Source organism: Palaemon carinicauda, chromosome 10 (genome assembly GCF_036898095.1).
Source record: "Palaemon carinicauda isolate YSFRI2023 chromosome 10, ASM3689809v2, whole genome shotgun sequence".
Taxonomy (NCBI): domain Eukaryota; kingdom Metazoa; phylum Arthropoda; class Malacostraca; order Decapoda; family Palaemonidae; genus Palaemon; species Palaemon carinicauda.
The window spans coordinates 154,315,844-154,341,708 of NC_090734.1; the positions used below are offsets into that span (position 1 = coordinate 154,315,844).

Here is a 25,865-nt window from a genome sequence, read left to right on the forward strand (position 1 = left end):
CTGCTGAGACGTTCATATCGCCCTGAATGAACCTCGTGACCAGAGTGAGGTTTAGACCTCTTGACCAAATGAGGAGGTCCCTTGCGATCTCGTATAGGCTCCTCGAATGAGTCCCTCCTTGCTTGGAGATGTAAGCCAAGGCTGTGGTATTGTCTGAGTTCACCTCCACCACTTTGCCTAGCAGGAGGGACTTGAAGTTCAACAGGGCTAGATGAACTGCTAGCAGCTCCTTGCAGTTGATGTGGAGTAATCCTTGTTCCTCGTTCCACGTTCCCGAGCATTCCCGTCCGTCCAAGGTAGCACCCCAGCCCGAGTCCGATGCATCTGAGAAGAGATGAAGATTGGGGGTCTGAATGGCCAACGATAGACCCTCCTTGAGAAGGAGGTTGTGCTTCCACCACAGGAGAGTGGTCTTCATCTCTTGGTTGATAGGGATAGAGACTGCTTCGAGAGTCGAACCCTTGTCCCAATGAGCTGCAAGATGGAATTGAAGAGGGCGGAGGTGGAGTCTCCCTAGCTCGACAAACAGGGCCAGTGATGAGAGGGTCCCTGTGAGACTCATCCACTGTCTCACTGAGCAACTGCTCCTCTTCAGCATGCTCATGATGCACTCTAGGGCCTGGCTTATCCTGGGGGCCGATGGAAAAGCCCGAAAATCCTGACTCCGAATCTCCATTCCCAGGTACACAATGGATTGGGAGGGAATGAGTTGAGACTTCTCTATGTTGACTAATAGACCTAGGTCTCTGATTAAGTCTAAAGTCCAATTGAGATTCTCCAGACAACGACGACTCGTGGAGGCTCTCAACAGCCAGTCGTCTAAGTAGAGGGAGGCTCTGATGTTCGACAAGTGTAGGAATTTTGCTATATTCCTCATCAGATGAGTAAAGACCATAGGAGCTGTGCTTAGGCCAAAACACAGGGCTTGAAATTGGTAGACAACCTTTCCAAAAACGAATCTCAGGAAAGGTTGGGAGTCTGGATGAATAGGAACGTGAAAGTATGCATCTTTCAAGTCCAACGAGACCATCCAGTCCTCCTGTCTGACCGCTGCTAAGACCGACTTCGTCATCTCCATCATGAACGTCTGCTTGGTGACATACTCGTTGAGAGCGCTGACGTCCAGCACCGGTCTCCAACCTCCTGTCTTCTTGGCCACAAGAAAGAGACGGTTGTAGAAGCCCGGGGATTGATGGTCCCGGACTATAACCACTGCCTTCTTCTGCACAAGTAGTGACACCTCCTGGTGCAATGCTAGCCTCTTGTCCTCTTCTTTGTAGTTGGGAGAGAGGTTGATGGGCGATGTGGTCAGAGGTGGTTTGAGGCAGAATGGAATCCTGTAACCGTTCCTCAGCCAACTGACAGACTGGGCGTCTGCACCTCTCTTCTCCCAGGCTCGCCAGAAGATCTTGAGTCTGGCTCCTACTGCTGTCTGGAGATGCGGAGAGTCAGTTTTTTCCTTTAGATGTCCTGGATCCTTTCCTAGACTTGCTCCTGTGAGAGTCTGGACGGGAGCTTCCTCGGCTGGGGGCTCTACCACGAAAGGGCGGTATGAACCTCGTAGCAGGGGTATCAGCCACTGGGGAGCGATAAGTCTTGGGGACTGAGGTAGCAACCTTAGACTTACGAGCCGATGAGGCTACAAGATCGTGTGTATCCTTTTGTATCAGGGCAGCAGACAAGTCCTTAACCAGCTCTTCGGGAAAGAGGAACTTCGAGAGCGGAGCAAAAAGGAGTTGTGACCGTTGGCAAGGTGTAATGCTGGCGGAAAGGAAGGTACACAGTTGTTCCCTTTTCTTCAAAACCCCTGATACAAACATCGACGCAAGCTCACCCGAACCATCCCTAATGGCCTTATCCATGCAGGACATTAATAGCATGGCAGAATCTTTGTCCGCAGGAGAGGTCTTCTTGCTGAGGGCCCCCAGGCACCAGTCTAGAAAGTTGAACATTTCAAATGCTCTAAACATTCCTTTCAGTAAGTGATCCAGGTCTGAGAAGGTCCAACAAACCTTCGAGCGTCTCATTGCAGTTCTCCGAGGCGAGTCTACCAGACTTGAGAAGTCAGCCTGGGCAGAGGCAGGTACTCCCAAGCCTGGTGCTTCTCCTGTGGCATACCAAACGCTCGCTTTCGAAGTGAGCTTCGTTGGAGGGAACATGAAAGAAGTCTTGCCAAGGTGTTGCTTAGACTGCAGCCATTCCCCTAAGATCCTTAAAGCCCTCTTAGAGGATCTAGCTAGGACTAGCTTAGTATAGGTGGACTTAGCTTGTTGTACGCCCAGCGAAAACTCAGATGGCGGAGAGCGGGGAATAGCAGAGACAAAGTGGTCTGGGTAAACCTCCCTAAGTAGAGCCAAGACCTTACGAAAATCAATAGACTGTGGAGAAAGCTTGGATTCATCCACGTCTGATAAGGGATCCAGGTGTGCCTCCTCATCATCCGAAGCCTCATCACCAGAGTGTAGCGAAGAGATCGGACAAGAATGCTGAACTGCAGAGTCGGAACGAGAAGGAACAATAATAGTGGTTTCCTCTTCAAGTGACTGTTGAGGGAAAACCTGAGGCTCAGACTGCAAAGGCTGAATAACAGACGAAGCAGAAGGAAGGCGCATGGGTGGAGGAGGCTGACTCCTAGCATGAGAGGTTGAACCCAAGGAAAGCGCTTGCTGAGCGGTTGGCGGAAGCGGAGTAGCAAGTTCCTGTTCCTGTGGTATGAGCGTAGCATGATGAGGTTGAGGCTGCGCAGAACAAGGTAATTGTCTCGCAAGCTGAGGTTCCTGAGGCGCAGGGCCAAGGTGTAGTGGTGCTTGCCTTGTGGAGGGTTGAGCTCGCTGCAGCGAGAGCTGAGGAGACTGACTCATGGACGGGAGAGGTTGTTGTACCTCAACCGAGAGTTGCACCACTGGTGGAGCAGCAAGGGGAGGAGGAGGAAGAGAGGTATAATCCTCCTGATCCCAAAGCAAAGGTTGCCTTAACGAAGGCGTAGGCTGAACACCACTGGGAACAGCAAACTCAGAATGTGGCTCAACATCGTACGCCTGGCAGGTGGTACTGCGATCAGGCGGAGCGAGCGTAGGCGGAGCGAACGCAGGCGGAGCGAGAGCAGGCGGAGGGAGTGTAGGCGGAGGCGCAACACTCTCAGCCCGACACTCACGCATCAAGTCCGAAAGCTGTGCTTGCATGGACTGAAGAAGAGTCCACTTGGGATCAGCAGAAACGACAGCAGACTGAGGAAAAGCCTTAACAGTCGAGCTCTGTTGTGGCAGAACCTTACTCCTCTTGGGCGGAGTGCAGTCGACAGATGACTGAGGCGAGTCAGAGCTGAGCCAATGACTGCAACCTGGCTGAGCACTCGCGGACTGGACTCTGCGTTTAAGCGGTCTCGAGACCTGAGACCAACGTTTCTTCCCAGACAGTTGATTAGCGGACGAGATAAAGACGGGCTCAATCGTCTGCAGGTGGGAGTGACGGTCTTTGGAAGACACGCCCGCAACCACCGAGGATACTTCTGTGCGCCTAACAAGGCCTGCCGAACCCTTATGCCCTTCGACATTGCTTCTCCCCTGGGCTTGGGAGCTTGCAAGAGGTCCCGGACTGGGAGGACGACTGGCTCGCACAGAAATATCCTCACGCACCACACTGGCACTGACACTAGCACTTGGCACTGCACTGACACTAGCACTCGTCACAGCACTGGCACTAATTCCACCCACTGCACTCTTGACCTTAAGTTCCTTTACTTCGGCCATCAGAGACTTATGGTCACTTACCACTGACTCTACTTTATCGCCTAAGGCCTGAATAGCACGCAAAACAACTGACATATCAGGCGGAGGGCAAAAAGTAGGTTCGGGGGTAGCCACTACAGGGGTAGGAAAAGGTAGGGGATCATGAGGTGAGGAAAACAGTGAAGAGTGAGAAGAACTCCTCCTAACTCTACCTCTCTCTAACTTAGTTGAATATTTCAAAAGACGGACAAATTCCAATTCCGAAAGTCCGGCGCATTCCTCACATCGATTTTCTAACTGACAGGGCCTGTCCCTACAGTCAGAACAAGCGGTGTGAGGATCTACCGAGGCCTTCGGAATACGCCTATTGCAAGACCTACATCGTCTATGGGAGGGGGCTTGCGAAATGTCAGACATCTTGAATCCAAAGAGTTAGCCAAAGGGGGTTCCAAAATCAAGCAAAAATCGTTAACCGTTAATCAGGACTATATAAAAGCTATCTAGCTAATATAAGAAGGTTTCCAGTAAAGCGACAGCCGTTAATCTGAGAGAATACTTCACCAATTAGCTGTGAAAATACTCGAAGACCATAAGCGTATCCCAGAACGTCTTGCCGGAAGCACGACAGAGGAATAATTGAGGAGGTGTCAACAAGAAGTACTTGAGTACCTGGCCACAGGTGGCGCTGGTAAGTACACCCCCTTCTAGTATTGTGATAGCTGGCGTATCCCTCCATAGAATTCTGTCGGGCAACGGAGTTGACAGCTACATGATTATCGGGTAAGTTTAATATTGAAAACTAGAAGGACCCGAACCTAAGGTCTGCGACAGTGGAATTCCATGTCTTAGCAATAAACTCGGGGATGAGGCCGGGCGTAATAACAGAAGAAAAGCATTCTGAATTGTCTCACATGCGTAAACCTATCATGGACAAACTAGTCATTGACCAAAAGAGGTCAAAATCTATTAGCTAATAGTAATGCATTTAGAGAAGGTATCGCGTTTCCATTTGAAAAAGGAGTACAGTGGTTGGAACTACTATGCATATAGGATAAAATTGACACACTTTGCTATGGGGAGGAGTTAAGTAAGCTGGGAACAAACATCCGAACGTAATGAGAGCTAATCTTTTAAAACACTTATAATCTGAAATATATGGATATTCTCCCCCAAATCATTTACATTAGAGCAGTTTAAGGTACCTATAATTAAACCAATAAGTTCATATTTTCGGAGCCTTTGTATATCAGCGGCCAGTTCCTCACGCATTCATTAAAATGTTATTTTTATTAATAAAATAAATTTTTGAATATACTTACCCGGTGATTATATAAGCTGCAACTCTGTTGCTCGACAGAAAACTCTACGTTCAAAATACGCCAGCGATCGCTATGCAGGTAGGGGGTGTACATCAACAGCGCCATCTGTCGAGCAGGTACTCAGTACTCAATGTAAACACAGAACCAATTTTCTCCTCTGTCCACTGGGTCTCTATTGGGGAGGAAGGGAGGGTCCTTTAATATATAATCACCGGGTAAGTATATTCAAAAATTTATTTCATTAATAAAAATAACATTTTTCAATATTAAACTTAGCCGGTGATTATATAAGCTGATTCACACCTAGGGGGGTGGGTAGAGACCAGCATTACTTGTTTACATTATTATGAGCTAAGTATTTTGTATTTCATTTTAGCAGTTATTCAAAATAACAAACATAAAATAAATAAGTACCTGGTAAGGAAGTCGACTTGAACAATTACTCTGCCTTTTTAAGTACGTCTTCCTTACGGAGCCTCGCGATCCTCTTAGGATGCTGAGCGACCCCTAGGATCTGAAGTATCAAGGGTTGCAACCCATACAACAGGACCTCATCAAAACCTCTAATCTAGGCGCTTCTCAAGAAATGACTTTGACCACCCGCCAAATCAAGTAGGATGCGAAAGGCTTCTTAGCCTTCCGGACAACCCAAAAAACAATAATAAAACATTTCAAGAGAAAGATTAAAAAGGTTATGGAATTAGGGAATTGTAGTGGTTGCTACGAATGGTCCCAGAGTGTAGCAGTTCTCGTAAAGAGACTGGACATTCTTAAGATAAAAAGACGCGAACACTGATTTGCTTTTCCAATAGGTTGCGTCGATTATACTTTGCAGAGATCTATTTTGTTTAAAGGCCACGGAAGTTGCGACAGCTCTAACTTCGTGTGTCCTTACCTTCAGCTAAGCTTGGTCTTCCTCACTCAGATGGGAATGAGCTTCTCGTATTAACAGTCTGATAAAATAGGATAAAGCATTCTTTGACATAGGCAAAGATGGTTTCTTAACTGAACACCATAAAGCTTCAGACGGGCCTCGTAAAGGTTTAGTTCGTTTTAAATAGAACTTAAGAGCTCTTACAGGACATAAGACTCTTTCTAGTTCATTTCCAACCATACGATAAGTTTGGAATATCGAACGATATTGGCCAAGGCCGAGAAGGCAGCTCGTTTTTGGCTAGAAAACCAAGTTGTAGAACATGTAGCCATTTCGGAGGAGAATCCGATGTTCTTGCTGAAGGCATGAATCTCACTGACTCTTTTAGCTGTGGCTAAGCATACCAGGAAAAGAGTCTTTAAGGTGAGATCTTTAAAGGAGGCTGATTGTAGCGGTTCGAACCTGTCTGACATAAGGAATCTTAGTACCACGTCTAAATTCCAACCAGGTGTAACCAAACGACGCTCCTTCGTGGTCTCAAAAGACTTAAGGAGGTCCTGTAGATCTTTATTGTTGGAAAGATCTAAGCCTCTGTGACGGAAGACTGATGCCAACATGCTTCTGTAACCCTTGATAGTGGGAGCTGAAAGAGATCGTTCTTTCCTCAGATATAAGAGGAAGTCAGTTATTTGAGTTACAGAGGTACTGGTCGAGGATACGGATACTGACTTGCACCAGTTTCGGAAGATTTCCCACTTCGATTGGTAGACTCTAAGGGTGGATGTTCTCCTTGCTCTAGCAATCGCTCTGGCTGCCTCCTTCGAAAAGCCTCTAGCTCTCGAGAGTCTTTCGATAGTCTGAAGGCAGTCAGACGAAGAGCGTGGAGGCCTTGGTGTACCTTCTTTACGCGTGGCTGACGTAGAAGGTCCATCCTTAGGGGAAGTGTTCTGGGAACGTCTACTAGCCATCGAAGTACCTTGGTGAACCATTCTCTCGCGGGCCAGAGGGAAGCAACTAGCGTCAACCTTGTCCCTTCGTGAGAGGCGAACTTCTGCAGTACCTTGTTGACAATCTTGAACGGAGGGAATGCATATAGATCTAGATGTGACCAATCTAGTAGAAAGGCATCTATATGAACTGCTGCTGGGTCCAGGATTGGTGAGCAAAATATTGGGAGCCTCTTAGTCATCGAGGTTGCGAAGAGATCTATGGTTGGCTGGTCCCAGGTGGCCCAAAGACTCTTGCATACATCCTTGTGGAGGGTCCATTCTGTTGGAATTATTTGTCCCTTCCGACTGAGACAATCTGCCATGACATTCAAGTTGCCTTGGAAGAACCTCGTTACTAGTGATATGTCTAGACCTTTTGACCAGGTGAGGAGGTCCCTTGCGATCTCGTACAATGTCAGAGAGTAGGTCCCTCCTTGCTTGGAGATGTACGCCAAAGCCATGGTGTTGTCCGAGTTCACCTCCACCACTTTGCCTTGAAGGAGAGACCTGAAGCTTTTCCAGGTCAGACGTACTGCCAGTAGCTCCTTGCAGTTGAAATGCATTGTCCTTTGACTCGAGTTCCATAATCCCGAGCATTCCCGACCGTCTAATGTTGCACCCCAGCCTACGTCCGATGCGTCCGAGAAGAGAACGTGGTTGGGAGTCTGAACAGTCAGGGGAAGACCCTCTCTAAGGTTGATATAGTCCTTTCACCAAGTCAGACAAGACTTTATCTTTCCGGAAACCGGGATCGAGACCGCTTCTAGCGTCTTGTCCTTTTTCCAGTGAAAAGCTAGATGGTATAGAAGAGGACGGAGGTGTAGTCTTCCTAGTGACACAAATTGATCCACGGATGACAGTGTCCCTACCAGACTCATCCACAGCCTGACTGGGCAGCGTTCCTTCTTCAGCATTTTCTGGATGGATAGCAGGGCTGGGGGCTGATCGTCTTGCTCAGCAACGTCCTCATCAGAGGGTTCCTCATCCGAAACTGATGAGGAAACGGCAACGGAGTGGGCAACGTCTGACTCGCTGAATCCGGTCGCACTGGTGGATGCGTGACGGAGCCGGACGCAATATCATGGAACTGCTGCACAGTCTGTGAACTGTCAACAACCATGGGTGCGCGAGGAAGTACAGCGTCAACCCGAAACTGTCTAGACTGTCTGGTTTGTGCAGTCAACACCCTACCGGGTTGCTGAGGTTGACGCACTGCGTCACAACAAGTCACCTCTGCTGGTTGTTGAACGTCCTGAACGTCAACAACCACCTCCGAGCGTCGCTTAACGTCAACGTGCGACTGGCAACCCACACTGGGTCGCATCGGTGGAGGAACCACCTCAACTGGCAGACGCGAGTAGGTTACCTCAGCGTCAACAGGGCGCACAACCGACCGGTTGGAAGGTTGTTGGCCAGAAGGAGGAACCACCTCAACTGGCAGACGCAAGTAGGTTACCTCAGCGTCAATAGGGCGCACAACCAACCGGTTGGAAGGTTGTTGGCCAGAAGGAGGAACCACCTCAACTGGCAGACGCGAGTAGGTTACCTCAGCGTCAACAGGGCGCACAACCGACCGGTTGGAAGGTTGTTGGCCAGAAGGTTCTTCTCCGCATTTAAGTCCTCTATCAAGGACGCAAGCTTGGACTGCATGTCTTGCAGCAAAGCCCATTTAGGGTCTACGGGAGCAGGTGTGGCAACAGACGGGGTTAGCGACTGAGGCGGAACCATTTACCATCCCTGAAAGCCTTGTTATGTGCGACATAATAGTACAGCAAAACTTCAAAGGCTCGACAAAAGTTGAGAAGTTGACCTGTAAACAACTTGGAGCGTCTCCTGGCTAGGCGCCAGGGCGAGTCTACCAGAATTGAGAAGTCTATCTGGGCAGAGGCATGAACTCCCAAGCCGAGAACTTCTCTCGTGTCCTATCAGACTCTCGCTCTATAAGCCAGTTTAAAAGAAGGGAAATCAAAGGCTGTATCCCTAAAACTCCTCCTGGTGCAAAAACCAGTCGCCTAGCCAACGTAACGCTCTCTAGGAGAGCGAGAGAGCACTAGCTTAAAAACAATGGCTTCGAAGTAGCTAGGCCTAGTGTAAGTTCTGACGTTTAGGCGAACGAGGAGCAGCAGTTACAAGATCCGGACGAAGATCCTTAAAAAATCATCATGATTTAATTAAAGTCCATAGGAGGCTAAGCAGCTTAAGGCTCCTCTCCAAATGACAGAGTCCTCAAGGGAATATCAGTAGGAGGGAGAACAGCAACTTCCTCATCTACAGGAACCTTGTCCGATAAAAGCTAGGTTACCTCAGTGAGTCTCTCACTGGTGCATTAGTAGCAGACCAGAAGGCAACGTCATGTAACTGCTTGACAGTCTGTGAACTGTCAACAACTGAACTGTCAACCACAACAGGTGCGTGAGGACATACAGTGTCCACTCGAGACTGCTTTGACTGTCTAGACTGAGCAGTCAAAACAACTCTAGAATGCGGAGGTTGACGCACCGCGTCAAAACAAAACAACTTAGACTGTTGTTGTACCTCGCGAACGTCAACGGAAGGTTCCGTGCGTTACTGAACGTCAACATGCGGCTGGCAGGGTACACTGGAACGCATGGGTGGCGGGACTCTCTCAGCTGGAGTGCGGCAGAAGGTCGCCTCAGCGTCCACAGGACGCACAACCGTGGTTGGTTGTAGGCTAGAGGTTGGTGCAGTGTCAACCTTCTCCGCACGAAAGTCCCGCATCAATGACATTAACTGAGACTGCATGGTCTGCAGCAAAGACCACTTAGGGTCTACAGGAGCAGGTGCGGCAACAGACGGTGTGACTGCCTGATGCGGTACCGCTTTGCCTCTCTTAGGAGGTGAGCAGTCGTCGGAAGACTGCAGCGAGTCCGAACTGACCCAGTGGCTACAACTGGGCCGTTGGACTTGCGCGGAAGGGACCGACTTGCGCTTAATAAGCCGCGAGACCTTGGTCCATGGTTTCTTACGAGAAACCTCTTCCGCAGACGAGAAATAAATGGGCTCTCTCGTCTTTGTGTGGGTGGGGCGATCTTGGGTAGATACGCCCGAAACCACGGAGGGAAACGTCTGTTCGTTGATCAAGGCCTCTCGAACCCATAAGTCGTTCGACATTACTTCTCCCCTGGGCTTGGGAGCTTGCAAGAGGTCCCGGACTAGGTGAACGACAGGCACGAACAGACGAACCCTCGGACGCAACACTGTAACACTTTGCGCATATCACTTTATCACTTCGATTTTCTGTTTTGCACTTATTTCACTGAAATCGAAACTTTTACTGATTTCTACCTGAAACACGCAATTCTACCCTTCATTAAAAGGTAGTAATTGCGAAATCAGTCGTATAATGCAGCACATTAATACTAGCAAAAAACAGAAAACATATATAAAGATAAAAAATTCAGTGGCTGGGAAAGAGACTAAACACTAGTTCAAATAAACTACGTTTACAATCTCTCACCGCACATAGCCTGGGGACAAGAATAAAACCCTAGAAACGTTTTACCTTCTTCCCCGTACAGCGACTAGGGACGAGAGTAACACGAGAACAACGTTACCCGCTTGAACGGAACGTTTTCTCACCTCTCTCTCCCTCCGTCTCTATCTCTCTCTCTCTTTCTCTCTTGATTTCGCACCTAAGAGAAGAGCCCAATTATATATCGTCAAAAAAACATGTTATTTGACTAAAGGAAAAAACTGAAAGGTTTTCCAAATAAAAAGTTCCTTTAATTTAGAATTTAAAACATTTAAGCTAAGAAAGAATGAACAAAACGTCAGAATCGATTTACTCTTACTGCAAAGTGAAACCGTGATACACTCTCTCTCTATCGTAACGATAGAGCGCATGTTGAACGTCCGGAACGTCAACAACTGCGTAGCATAAATAAACTAAACGTTAGTTCATCTTTGAAAACAGTACGAAGACTATCAAAGAAATTCTTTCATAAAATATTACATTTAAAAAGTTTTAAATTCTTTAAAGGCTAAATACGATATAACGGGCTCAATGTTGATTAACTTCGGTTCCAAGTTAGGACCGCCTACTATCAGAAAAGGTCGCATATAAACAAAACATAAAAATTTATTTTTATATGTTTATAATAAATGGAAAGTTAATCGAAGAGGCCTAATAAAGGCGGAGAGATATAAAATATATAGATCTATAACGTGTTAAGCAAAATTACTAAAAACCTAAACACACTTCCGTCTAAGGGAAGGGTCGGCCATTTAAAAGTGAAAGAGAGTCCATACTCTCTTTGTCACCATAATTAAATCTATCCAAAACGAGTTCAAGTTTTGAGATGAAGATAAAACACCTGCATAGCGAAAGCTCAAAACTAGAATAGTGTACTTCACCAAATAGTTGTGAAAACAAATCCAGTTAGTAACAGCGAATTAGTAGGTCTTGCCGGTAGCCCGACAGAGAGAAAATTGGTTCTGTGTTTACATTGAGTACTGAGTACCTGCTCGACAGATGGCGCTGTTGATGTACACCCCCTACCTGCATAGTGATCGCTGGCGTATTTTGAACGTAGAGTTTTCTGTCGAGCAACAGAGTTGCAGCTTATATAATCACCGGCTAAGTTTAATATTGAAAAAGATATTTTTGTAGTGAATTACAGGGCAATGTAACCTAGGGAAAAACTACTGTTTCTTATAGAAAAAATTACGCTCTCTTCAAAAATGACACTAGTTTCCGTCGCAAATGAATAGTTTCAGAAATATATATACATCTATATCCTACGATAATGGGGGACCCCCAGTGGGAACTCGGGGTTTTGGGTGGGGAAAACATACTGGGGAAACGATATATAATTGTTTTCCTATAGTAAATAACGTGAATTAACCGAATTTGATGTTCATTTCAATCGGAAACAAACAGATCAACCAATTCGGATAACTTTGAGTTACACGGTGTCACTTCTCTTACGAACGAACGATAACATTAGCAACGTTACCAATAATACACAGTGTTACCAACGTTGACGTATGGTACACAGAGTTACCAACGGCACGCTGACATTACTAAAGATAGTAATGATAGATATTTCCATATATTTTTTAAATAATTCCTCCATATAAGTTTTACTCAATATATAAAAAGTACAAAAAGGGCACAGAACCTAACAAACCCACCTAACCTAGCCTAGTAGTATGACAGGTCACAAAATAACATTTGCTCTACATCGGACGTTGGCAGCACTGGTTACTGTATTTTTTCATGACACAATCTTTGAAACGGCGCCTCCAAAGTTTATCCAGATATACTGGTTTGTATTTTCCTACGGTTATTATAATTTCAAGAAGATAATGTATAGAAAAGAAAGGGCTTGTTTTACGTTTATATATCGATTCCCCAGTATGTTTTCAACACCCAAAACCTCGAGTTCCCACTGGGGGTCCCCCATTATTGGAGGATATAGATGTATATATATTTCTGAAACTCTTAATTTGCGACGGGAACGAGTGTCATTTTCGAAGAGAACGTATTTTTTTCTATAAGAAAAAGTAGTTGCTTTCCTAGGTTACATTGCCCTGTAATACACTACAATGATACCCATTAAAAATGGACATCAACTAATCTAACCTAACCTACAAGTCGCGTCCTTACCTAATAGGGGGCTAACACCCCTGCGACCCCCCGTACGCTGCCGTATTCTAAGTTAGACATAATAAGACATACAGGTGGCCGCTATCATTCATACACCCCAAAGATAATCTTAAGAAGCGCCTTTGCAAAAGCTATGCCTCACCCATGAACCTACCTACCTTAGAATACAGCAGGTGAATACATAGTCTGTAGGTTAGGTTGGGGTGGCTTAAGTTAGGCAGTGTTCTATACATGACAGAGGTCATATCCATCGTTATGCCAAAGGTTCTAGAATCCCCTTTATACATGAATTAAGTAAACAATGATTGATAATAGTTATATAGTAACGTTTACCCAAGTAAGTCAAAGTCTGTTCAAGATGGCCATATACAATTTTGAGTTACGATTGGTTAATATATATAATACAGATTTCCTGTTTACTTAAAATTTAAGTTTTTTACCTTTACTTAAAATTTCCTTCTAACTTTTAAAGTGATATGCTCTCGCCGAGTCACTTCGAAGTGACGAACTTGCGGGATCAAAACAACATATGAAATGATCAAACCCATCATTAAAGCACAACACTTTAAGATCGTCTGCTCAATTTTCCTTATACAGTAGTACAACACAATTGAACACATTTGTACAATATTTAAGATCAGATAAAATGTACTATAATTTGAAAATTTATTTTGTTTTATATAACAGTAAGGATTGTCCAAACTACGGATAATCGTCGTATAAATTACGAATTTTAGCAGGTCCTACCACATGGAAACCGTGTGCACTTCAAGACTAAAAATTAAAATTTTCATTGTATGCAACATTCTTAGATATTTAGAGTATCTCACAGCATTTTAAAATCCACATTATTGATATACTCTGAAAATGTATAAGTATTTTATGAAATGGCTACATAATCATCTGATTGGTTAATGACAATACCCATTCAACACACTGAGCACGAAGAAACACTTATATTTGCATGAATTACATATAATTGTGTCTGACATGTACTTTGCATTAACGTGAAATGTATTAATTGTGAATGTTGATTATACTTGAGAAATTATGTTCACAGTCTCTCATGAATACAGTAAAATGCGCATTTGATTAGTGTGACCTTTGCAAAGATAAAGAAGATACTACAGAGTAACAGAACGTTTATATTCATGCCCAAAATTAGGACAGTTAATGAAACTAGACACAAGTGTAGGTATATTGCAAAATCTAGCATGGATCTGGTTGCATACGTAAGTAGGGCAATGCGTATGAAAGAAGAGCTGTTGTAAAGGCTATGCCTCACCCCAGAACCTGAGAATTTTAAAAAAAAAGTCCAAAATTGATTATAGCAAGGTATTATCTCAACTGATTTCAATGTATAATGGGATAAAAGTAAAGATTCAGAATCTCATTATTAATTTAATTATGGTACACGTAAATGAAGCTTAAATACAATAATAAGAATCGGCTTAGAAGTTTTGCACCTATTTATAGTACGATAGAGTGCCCGCAAAATTATTTTGCGGAGTGAGCAGTTAGCAATTATTAACTCTTCACTATGTACATTATTATTATTATTATTATTATTATTATTATTATTATTATTATTATTATTATTATTATTATTATTATTATTACTAATCAAGTTACAACGCCAGTTGGGAAGGCAAGAGGCTATAAACATTATTATTATTATTATTATTATTATTATTATTATTATTATTATTATTATTATTATTATTATTATTATTATTATCTAAGCTACAACCCCACTTAGAAAAGCAGGATGCTATAAGCCCAAGGGCTCCAACAGGAAAAAATATCCCAGTGAGAAAAGGAAACCAGGAAATAAACTATATGAGAAGTAATAAACAATTAACATAGAATATTTTAAGAACAGTGACTATGAAACTTATCCCCATGAAAGCAATATACTTACTTTTTTAGGTAGTAGGTTGCCTAGGGCACCAGCCACCCATTGAGATTCTACCACTAGAGTTATTTGGTCCTTTCACTAACCACACAGTACTACATTGGATCCCTCTCTCTGGTTATGCTAATGTTTTCTTTGCCTACACATACACCGAATAGTAGGGCTTACTTTTTCCACATCCTCTTCTCTCCTCATATACCCGACAACACTGAGATTACCAAACAATTCTTCACTCAAGGGGTTAACTACTATACTGTCATTGTTCAGTGTCTACTTTCCTCTTGGTAAGGGTAGAAGAGACTCTTTAACTATGGTAAGCAGTTCTTCTAGGTGAAGGACACTCCAAAATCCAACCATTGTTCTCTAGACTTGGGTAGTGTCATAGCCTATGTACCATGGTCTTCCACTGTATTGAGTTAGAGTTCTCTTATTTCTCTTCCTCTCTTTTTTTTTTTTAAGTTATATCAACTCGTTCCCTACCAAACCTTTGCTTATAAATTTATGATATATGATAATTTCACGATTATCTAATATTTCTTGACATTCTTAAACCTTAACCAAGGGGTAAGAATGCATACTTTATACAGCTTAGTTTTGGTCCAAACTTGTTAGGTTCTGACAGATTAGAATTTCAATCTCACGTGGCCACACTTGATCTTACCTTACATATCGAACTTGCATAAAATGCAGTAAGTTTGACTCCTGCAGATTTTGTTAAAATTTTTCATGCAAATAGCCTGTCATTGTACACGTATCGAACAGGTAAGTGTACATATGATTGGGTACAGCATGTATTTTAGGCTGACTATCATTTTGATTATGATTCTGACTCATTCTCTACCCAACCTTTAATCATTATAGATATATGATTTACCGTTCTTGAGAATAAATTATTTCAATATCTTTGTTTTTACACAAAAGCAGTACTAAGAATATTTAGAAGATTTTAATACAAAAAATAGTAGGCTTCGTACTCTGACAGACACGATACTTCAGCTCAGGAAATACTTGCTAAGAGAGGATACGCTATAGTCCATTTCTTTTAGTGAGGCATATTTACACCGACTCGCAGCGGTGCCCCTTTAGCTCGGAAAAGTTTCCTGATCGCTGATTGGTTGGACAAGATAATTCTAACCAATCAGCGATCAGGAAACTTTTCCGAGCTAAAAGGGCACCGCTGCGAGTCGGTGCAAATCTGCCTCGCTAAAAGAAATGGACTATACAGTAGTTTGTATTAGTTATTTTCTAAAAAAAAAATTCAAAGTGGATCCATATGGTTCTGATAACATCTTTTCTTTTTGAACAAGTCTTTGAAGCATAAAACATAAGCAATTATTACAACCTCGGTTTCTTGACACGGCTGCAGTAAGTCTGGCTCTACTCTCAAGAACAGTATGATGAGGAGGAGTTACATAAGAAAATCTTGTACTGTAATTTTTTTTCAGCTCCATTTTGTATTTGGTTTGTCTTCATTTTACTTTTTTCATCTATTTATAATAAATCTAATTTCTCGTTAAAATCCTCTATCCAAATTTGCCAATCCAGGTTTCTTTTCTCCTCATTTCTGATAGTGGTTTCAACACGCCCCAGTTACTATACCGACACTCTACAAGGGTGAGCGAGGTGGGTATATTCCTGGCATTCCATGCAACTTTTTTCTCTGGTATATTAAGTAGTATTTATACATTAGAAATGGTGCTAGAGGAGCATTTCACGGAGCGACACAGGTCCCTCGCCCAGAAATAGATTTTTCCTTCGTCAAAATCCCTTTTTTAATGCCATTTCCGTGTTCATTAGCAATTTCGCTCACTGTTCTCTCCCTTTCTACATATGTATACTTTTCAAATGCTTTCCTTTCCAGTTTTCAAAAATGAATTACTCTTTATGATAAACACTGACTCAATTCATTTTCTGCAAGTGCACATATATATTTTCTAACTGCTTATTTCACTTTTGTTGGAAAAAAAAAAACAGTGAACTGCATTAACATAAGATAAGCAGGTGGAAAATACAGTGCAGTATAAGTTGCAGGTGGAAAATACAGTGCAGTATAAGTTGCAGGTGGAAAATACAGTGCAATGTAAGTTGCAGGTGGAAAATACAGTGCAGTGTAAGTTGCAGGTGGAAAATACAGTGCAGTGTAAGTTGCAGGTGGAAAATACAGTGCAGTGTAAGTTGCAGGTGGGAAATACAGTGCAGTGTAAGTTGCAGGTGGAAAATACAGTGCAGTGTAAGTTGCAGGTGGAAAATACAGTGCAGTGTAAGTTGCAGGTGGAAAATACAGTGCAGTATAAGTTGCAGGTGGAAAATACAATGCAGTATAAGTTGCAGACACAAAACAAGGCATATGAATTTCTAATTACATTTAATACAAATACTTTCATACTTTAGGTTAACTTGAAACAAGAAAATGTTTATAAACCTTTATGAAATTTCTTAAGACAATACATTAGTGCTATAAAAATGTTTGGGAATATTCAACGTATAGAGTGATGCCCTTTAAAGATATATTCTCTTCAGGTTTATATGGGTTTCAAGTCTTATATGATAAGGTGCTCTTGCAATCACTATGGGATGAGTCCAAGTTGACGATGGACCTTGTAAGTAGTTTCGTCAAACTCGGCCTGATAGAAATTTCCAGCAATCAGTTTCAGATTATACTTGGCGGCAAAGTTCCTGATGCTGAAATGTCTTCGATTTTCAGCTGTAGGGGAGAAAGAATGATTTTCTCCTTGAAATTATAATGGCAAGAGTATAAAAATACTTCGACAATACTGTCCTAGAATAACTACAAAATTCCTGATGCTGAAATGCCTCCGATTTTCAGCTGTAGGGGAGAAAGAATGATTTTCTCCTTAAAATTATAATGGCAAAAGTATAAAAATACTTCGACAATGACATACTAGAATAACTAGATGAAATTCAACTCTAGGATATATGGAGTATGAATTCCAAAAAGCCTTCGATAACAATTCTTTTAAATCTTATTAAAATTTGTCTGATACAAAACATACTGTGATCTTATTCACTTAGCAATGATATTCGTTTGGTGTTCCCTGCAAATTTATCTTTCATTGTGCAGTAAGAAATTGTTTATGGTACCTGAAGCTAAAAATCATTTTACCGAACAGTACTGTATAGTATTTATATTAGTATACTATATCAAGTTAAAAAACAGGAAAACATTTAGGAAAATTACATGTTTGATGTCGTAAATATCAAAGGGAAAAATAATTCCCGAAAATAAGAAATTATCATCACTCAGTCCTATGAAAATCTACAAATGTGATTAGTTCTCTCATTAGAGTTTAAATGGAATATTAAAACACTTATTAAAATATAGCTGACACAAGGGGGTTTGCTCTTTTATCACGGTAAAGTTACTGAAACTGCAAAACTGACTATGGATTCCCTTGCCGTATTCTTATATTCCCATTCAAAACACCAAAATAAAATGGAAATATGATTCACCATTATCATGTAATGGTACAGTACAGCACTATATTGCATTTATGCATTAAGTTTCATTTCTGTAGCTACTGGTATTTCAAATATGAGCAGTGCTAACTTGTAATCTACAGCAAAGATAATATGAATTCCTCTAATACTGTATGGCAATGGTACATATAATATGCCGTTTCTGAAAACAATTCCCTTTATAAAATGCTGACTTAGCAATTTACAGTACTCCAGTAAATTGCAGAACTGTACTTGTGCATTATTTTGCTAACTGTAAATTACTAACAATGATAAAATCAATAACATGAAAGCCTCTAGTCATATATGCCAATAGTACAAACAGTACGCCGTTTGTGAAAACAATTCCCTTTACAAAATGCTGACTTAGCAATTTGCTGGAGTAGGCCTACATTTGCTATCTGTAAATTACCAACAATAATAAAATCAATTAACAGCTTAAAGACTCGAGAACTTACGTGTATTGCTCGGCATTTTCGGTTCATCGCAGGTTATACGACCCGGCTGCTGGTATGCTAAGTAGACATATCTATGTAGACCTGTTGGAAACAAATAATCATGCAATTGAAATCATACATGCAAATCCTATTTTCCTGTTTCCTACATTTCACGCATTAATTTGTCAATTTTTTAATACTGTATACTGGTCCAACTAGAACCACAAATATACTACATTACTGTACAAGTCCTGTCAAAATTGACGGTTAAATATTTAGATATATATGCACACACACCAAAGCCCTCCCACCAGGGTATGATTACGCCAACTCCACCTTACCCTCGGGATGAGGAGAGCTGAGCGTGACTAGTAAGAAATACATACATACATATATATATACAGTATATATATATATATATATATATATATATATATATATATATATATATATATATATATATATATATACACACACACACCTGCATATATATTATATTTGCTCTTTATTATAAAGGGAAGATTCAAGATACAATTTTTGTCTACAAACTTCACGGTGGAATCCAGATTACAATGGGAACTTTAATGAATTTCCAGACTTTAGTATTAACAAAATTAGAGTTATGAATTTGGATACAATACAGTGCTTGTATTCATAAAGGGGGTGAAATATTCTTTTAGGTAATCTATAAATGTATTAATGGAATTAAAACCCCTCTTACCAGTTCCTTTTGGGGGTCCTGAGCCGACGTAATCTGCAAGTGTCTCTCCTCTCGAGAGGTCGCATCCTGGTACATTGACGACGAGCCAGTGAAGAAACTCTCTCAATTTAGGGTTCTCTCGACTTGGGGCATCAGGATCTAAATCAATAACTTGGATGAATCAATGGACATTCAGTCTTTGTTTTCAATAAGGGTAATAAATATCAATAAATGAAAAGTATAAATTATTGAACATACAGTCCAATCTAATTTTGGTAATATTTCGATAGAGTCCCACCCAGCCATTACCACTTCCCAGTAAATAAGATCTTGATGATTTTCTTTTATTGCGAGCTAAGTGAGCGCAAGGCAGAGCTAAAAACCATTAGATTTCGGTAATATTTCGATAGAGTCCTTAATGGTTTTTGCTACGCCGTGCACTTGCGAAAAGAGAAACATCAAGCTCCAATATACTGGCAAGCGGTAATGGCTAGGTGGGACTCTATCGAAATATCACTCTAATTTCTACCTACAAATTCAAATACGGTATGCCATCATCATCATCATCTCCTCATATAACTATTGATGCAATGGGCCTCAGTTAGATTTTGCCAGTTGTCTCTATCTTGAGCTTTAATTCAGTACTTCCCCATCCATCATCTCTTACTCCGGGTTTCATGGTCCTCAGCCACGTAGGTCTGGGTCTTCCAACTCTTCTAGTTAATATGAACAGTCTGCCATATAAATCAGATATTTTCAGGCATGCACTACATATGAGACTGCAATTTATCGACAGTGCAAAGATCACATCAAACATGAAAGCTGCTAAGATGTGTGCCGTCCTGAGGCTAGAAAGTTGAATGAAATTTCAACTGTTGAGGTGGTTTAGCCGTGTGATAAGGAGAGAAGAGTTAAAAGAAAAATATTATTATCATTATTATTATTACCAGCTAAGCCAAGTTACACAAAATGAAAGAGATAAAAGAAATTAAAATCTGAACGAGAAATTTTGAAAAAATTCAATTTTTTTTAATATGTATTTTTCAAAGATAATCTTAATGTAGTATGAAATGTACCTGTAGGCGGACATCGCTTTCACTACGGCATATAAGGTAAAACTTGGAAAGAGGTGCATCATTTCATTTGGGTCCACTGAGGTGAAGAGATCGAATGGAATTATAAGGATGACTAAATATCGATATAAAAAAATAAGTAAATAAAGGTAAATACAAACTCTTAACTGAAATGCTAAGATTTAAGTTTACCATTTGTCCTGTCTTTCTCTTTATAGCAAACTTATTTTTCTTCATAAAAGTGAAGGGGGCCATCCCCCCTTTCATAGGTTACTTATTTTATCGTTGTGTAATGTTTCTTTGTGGTTAGTTATTTTATTTCCTCTATTTGTTACCTCTATATGTTTATTGGAGATCATAGTTCCTAAATGCTTAAATTATGATGGAGATGGTTTGGCCATGCTCTTCGCATTCCCCAAGAGAGATTAGTTCACCAAACATTCAGCTGGGCTCCACAAGGCACTAGAATAGTTGGAAGACCCAGACCTACATGGCTGAGGACTATGAAGTGCAAAGTGGGAGATGATGAATGGAGACGTATTGCATTAAAAGCTCAAGATAGAGACGACTGGCGAAATCTAACCAAGGCCCTTTGCGTCAACAGACGTAGGAGATGATGATGATGATGATGATATGTTTATGCCTGTTGTGTCAGTGCATTTAATTAATCACTTTGGACAAATATTACTTGTTGATAATCTTCTACACTATACCTCATTTTAGGGAGATTCGCTACCAATTTATCATTGTTTATATCTCGGGAATGGGTTGTTAGTTGGATGTGGGAGATGATGAATGGAAAAGTATTGCATTAAAAGCTCAAGATAGAGACGACTGGCGAAATCTAACCAAGGCCCTTTGCGTCAACAGACGTAGGAGATGATGATGATGATGATATGTTTATGCCTGTTGTGTCAGTGCATTTAATTAATCACTTTGGACAAATATTCCTTGGTGATCTTCTTCAATACTATACCTCATTTTAGGGAGATTCGCTACCGATTTATCATTGCTTGTATCTCGGGAATGGGTTGTTAGTTGGATGTGAGGAGAAAGACCGTCGCTTTCTAGTATTATGGCCAATCTGCTATTACCTTGAAGCTTCATTACACACAGCATCGAGAAGGTTTTTCTTATTGTTCTACTGTTTTCATGTTCTTTGCTATATGTAGGTCATGGAAACATGCTGTATTTAATTGTTAGCGAAAAGGTGTTGATTTCTAAAGGTAATTTTTCTGTATTCTTATGTTCCATGTTATTTTCTTTCAGGTTTAAATGTTTAAAGGCCACTCATGAATGGCAGGGCAAGGGACAGTGACATTACCCTATCGAGTAGGATAATGCCCTAGAGACTGACTATATATACAAATGATCAGTGCCCAAGCCCCTCTCCACCCAAGCTAGGACCAAGGAGGGCCAGGAAATGGCTGCTGATGACTCAGCAGATAGACATATAGGCTTCCCTAAAACCCCCATCCTTAGCTCACACGAGTTTGAGCGGGACTCGAACCCCAGTCTGGCGTTAACTATTCAAGGACGTTAGCACATCGGCCACCACATTATTTCTGTTAGCCAAATAAACAACGGTAGGGGTAAACCTGCTTCTATTACAACTCACCCACAACCCGTCGACAAAAGAATACTGTTAAATAGTGCGTAGATATTTCTTAGTCGACTCCAATGTAGATGATGTACATTCACATGACACTACATGGTCCATTACTACTGAATTGAAGAATGTTCTCAAAGTGTATTTCAGAATAACTATTATGTGTTGCATTTGTTTTATGAAAACATATACTGCAACTTTAATGTGGTTTGTATTTTCTTGTGTTATTAAAAGCTATACATCTTTTTTTTTTGTGCATTATGTTATTTTCATTAGTAAAATAAATTTTTGAATATACTTACCCGATAATCATGTAGCTGTCAACTCCGTTGCCCGACAGAATTCTACGGGAGGGATACGCCAGCTATCACTATACTAGAAGGGGGTGTACTCACAAGCGCCACCTGTGGCCAGGTACTACAGTACTTGTTGTTGACGCCACCTCACTTTTTCCTCGGTCCACTGGTTCTCTATGGGGAGGAAGGGTGGGTCAATTAAATCATGATTATCGGGTAAGTATATTCAAAAATTTATTTTACTAATGAAAATAACATTTTTCAATATTAAACTTACCCGATAATCATGTAGCTGATTCACACCCAGGGGGGTGGGTGAAAAACCAGTGTACAAGACTAAAGGATAGCTAAGTATCCCGTATTTCATATAATCAGTTATCCACAATAACAATGAAATAATAAGTACCTGGTAAGGAAGTCGAACTGAACCGTTACTCTGCCTTTAATAAGATCGTCTTCCTTACTGAGCGCAGCGTTCCTCTTGGAAGGCTGAATCAACTCAAAGGTGCTAAAGTATACAGGGCTGCAACCCATACTAAAGGACCTCATCACAACCTTTAACCTCGGCGCTTCTCAAGAAAGAATTGACCACCCGCCAAATCAACAAGGATGTGGAAGGCTTCTTAGCCGACCGTACAACCCATAAAAAGTATTCAAGAGAAAGGTTAAAAGGTTATGGGATTATGGGAATGTAGTGGCTGAGCCCTCGCCTACTACTGCATTCGTTGCTACGAATGGTCCCAGGGTGTAGCAGTACTCGTAAAGAGACTGGACATCTTTGAGATAGAATGATGCGAACACTGACTTGCTTCTCCAATAGGTTGCATCCATAACACTCTGCAGAGAATGGCTCTGTTTGAAGGCCACTGAAGTAGCCACAGCTCCCACTTCATGTGTCCTTACCTTCAGCAAAGCAAGGTCTTCTTCCTTCAGATGAGAATGTGTTTCTCTAATCAGAAGCCTGAATAGTAAGAAACTGAGTTCTTAGAACTTGGAAAAGAAGGTTTCTTGATAGCACACTATAAGGCTTCTGATTGTCCTTGTAAAGGTTAAGACCTTTTTAGATAGTACCTAAGAGCTCTAACTGGGCAAAGTACTCTCTTCAGTTCATTCCCCACCAAGTTGGACAGGCTTGGGATCTCGAACGACTTAGGCCAAGGACGTGAAGGAAGCTCGTTTAGCAAAAACCGAGCTGCAAGGAACATGTAGCCGTTTCAGATGTGAAAACAATGATCCTGCTGAAGGCGTGGATCTCACTTACTCTTTTAGCTGTTGTCAAGCACACGAGGAAAAGTTTTTAATGTGAGGTCCTAAATAGAGGCTGATTGGAGAGGTTCAAATCTTGATGACATAAGGAACCTTAGGACCACGTCTAGATTCCAGCCTGGAGTGGACAACCGACGTTCCTTTGAGGTCTCAAAAGACCTAGGGAGGTCCTGTAGATCTTTGTTGGTGGAAAGATCCAAGCCTCTGTGGCGGAAAACCGCTGCCAACATACTTCTGTAACCCTTGATCGTAGGAGCTGAAAGGGATCTTACTTTCCTTAGATATAACAGGAAGTCAGCAATCTGGGTTACAGTGGTACTGGTTGAGGAAACTGCATTGGTCTTGTACCAGCTACGGAAGACTTCCCCTTGAGACTGATAGATTCTGAGAGTGGATGTTCTCCTTGCTTTGGCAATCGCTCTGGCTGCCTCCTTCGAAAAGCCCCTAGCTCTTGAGAGTCTTTCGAAAGTCTGAAGGCAGTCAGACGAAGAGCGTGGAGGATTGGGTGTACCTTCTTTACGTGAGGTAGACTTAGAAGGTTCACTCCTAGAGGAAGAGTCCTGGGAATGTCGACCAGCCATTGCAGTACCTCTAAGAACCATTCTCTCGCGGGCCAGAGCGGAGCCAACCAACGTCAGCCGTGTCCCTTTGTGAGAGGAGAACTTCTGAAGTACCCTGTTGACAATCTTGAACGGCGGGAATGCATACAGGTCGAGATGGAACCAATCCAGCAGAAAAGCATCCACGTGAACTGCTGCTGGGTCTGGAATCGGAGAACAATACAACAGGAGTCTCTAGGTTATCGAGGTAGCGAACAGATCTATGGTTGGCTGACCCCACAGGGCCCAAAGTCTGCTGCAAACATTCTTGAGAAGGGTCCACTCTGTGGGGATGACCTGACCCTTCCGGCTGAGGTGATCTGCCATGATATTCATACCGCCCTGAATGAACCTCGTTACCAGTTAGCTTTCGATCTTTAGACCAGATGAGTAGGTCCCTTGCCATCTAGAACAACTTCCACGAAAGAGTCCCTCCCTGCTTGAAGATGTAAGCCAGGGCTGTGGTGTTGTCAGAGTCCACCTCCACCACTTTGTTAAGCTGGAGGGACTTGAAGTTTATCAAGGCCAGAATAACCGCCAACAACTCCTTGCAATTGATGTGAAGTGTCCTTGCTCCTGATTCCATGTTCCCGAGCATTCTTGTCCGTCCAAAGTCGCACCCCAGCCCGTGTCTGATGCGTCCGAGAGGAGACGGCGGTCGTGTTTCTGAACAGCCAAAGGTAGACTTCCTTGAGAAGAAAGCTGTTCTTACACCACGCGAGAGAAGACCTCCTCTCTTCGGAAACAGGAACTGAGACCGTCTCTAGCGTCATGTCCTTTATCCAGTGAGCAGCTAGATGATACTGAAGGGGGGGGAGGTGGAGTCTCCCTAACACGATGAACAGGGCCAGCGATGAAAGTGTCCCTGTTAGACTCATCCACTACCTGACTGAGCATCGGTTCCTTCTCAGCATGCTCTGGATGCATTCTAGGGCTTGGAAGATCCTTGGGGCCGACGGAAAAGCCCGAAAAGCTCGACTCTGAAGATCCATACCCAAGGAGACAATGGTCTGGGATAGGACGAGCTGAGACTCCTCAAAATTGACCAGGAGGCCCAGTTCCTTGGTCAGATCCATAGTCCATTTGAAAATCTCCAGACAGCGACGACTTGTGGGAGCTCTTAAAAGCCAGTCGTCTGACGGAGCCGGACACAAGATCATGGTACTGCTGCACAGTCTGTGAACTGTCAACCATGGGCAAGCGAGGAAGTACAGTGACAACCCGAATCTGTCTAGACTGTCTGGGTCGTACAGACAACTCCTTATCGGGTTGCTGAGGTTGCCGCACTGCGTCACAACAAGTCACTTCTGCTGGTTGTTGAACGTCTTCCCCGTGACACATTGACTCCGTAAACAAAAACTCCTCTAACAAGGACTAAGCTTGGACTGCATGTCTTGCAACACAGCTCAAGGTCTATGGGAGCAGGTGTGGTAACAGACGGGATTAGCGACTGAAGTGTAACCATTACCTTCCCTGTAAGCATGTTATGCTTAAATAAAAGTCCATAGGAGGCTACGCAGCTAAAGGCTCCCTCCAAATGACAGAGTCCTCAAGGGAATATCAGAAGGAGGGAGAAAAGAACTTTCTCATCTACAGGGACCATATCCTAGAAAAGCTAAGTTCTCTCAGTGAGGGTTTCACTGGTGCAAAAGCAGCAGACTAGAAGGCAACGTTATGAAACTGCTTGACAGTCTAGTGAGTTGGCAACAACCAAAGATGTGTGACTGAGAAGCATGCGGTAAGGTATGCAGAGCATGTTGTATGCAGAGAATGCTGTATGCAGAGCATGCTGTATGTAGAGCATGTTGTATGCAGAGCATGCTGAATGCAGAGCATGCTGTATGCAGAGCATGCTGAATGCAGAGCATGCTGTATGCAGAGCATGTTGTATGCAGAGCATGCTGTATGCAGAGCATGCTGTATGTAGAGCATGTTGTATGCAGAGCATGCTGAA

The 25,865-nt window shown here is 42.4% G+C and overlaps 2 protein-coding genes across 5 annotated transcripts in view; both read right to left on the reverse strand.

Annotated features, from left to right (window-relative positions):
* Positions 1–13,295, reverse strand: part of LOC137648876 (gastrula zinc finger protein XlCGF57.1-like) — a 28,231-nt gene extending 14,936 nt beyond the window's left edge. Inside the window, exon 1 of one of the 2 annotated variants that reach the window (XM_068382048.1) lies at positions 12,980–13,286. The gene's annotated coding sequence lies outside the window, so the exon portion shown is untranslated. Of the gene's footprint in view, positions 1–12,979 lie in introns of both variants that reach the window. The other variant, XM_068382049.1, reaches the window with a different exon arrangement.
* A 3,569-nt stretch (positions 13,296–16,864) lies between these two features.
* LOC137648879 (protein D3-like) overlaps positions 16,865–25,865 on the reverse strand; it is a 59,072-nt gene continuing 50,071 nt past the window's right edge. For 2 of the 3 annotated variants that reach the window (XM_068382051.1, XM_068382054.1), the window contains exons 4-6: positions 19,090–19,239; positions 18,390–18,470; positions 16,865–17,158 (exon numbers count right to left, since the gene is read on the reverse strand). In XM_068382051.1, coding sequence (XP_068238152.1) covers positions 17,022–17,158; positions 18,390–18,470; positions 19,090–19,239 — 368 coding nt within the window. In that variant the 3' untranslated portion in view covers positions 16,865–17,021. The remainder of the gene's footprint in view (positions 17,159–18,389; positions 18,471–19,089; positions 19,240–25,865) is intronic. The other variant, XM_068382052.1, reaches the window with a different exon arrangement.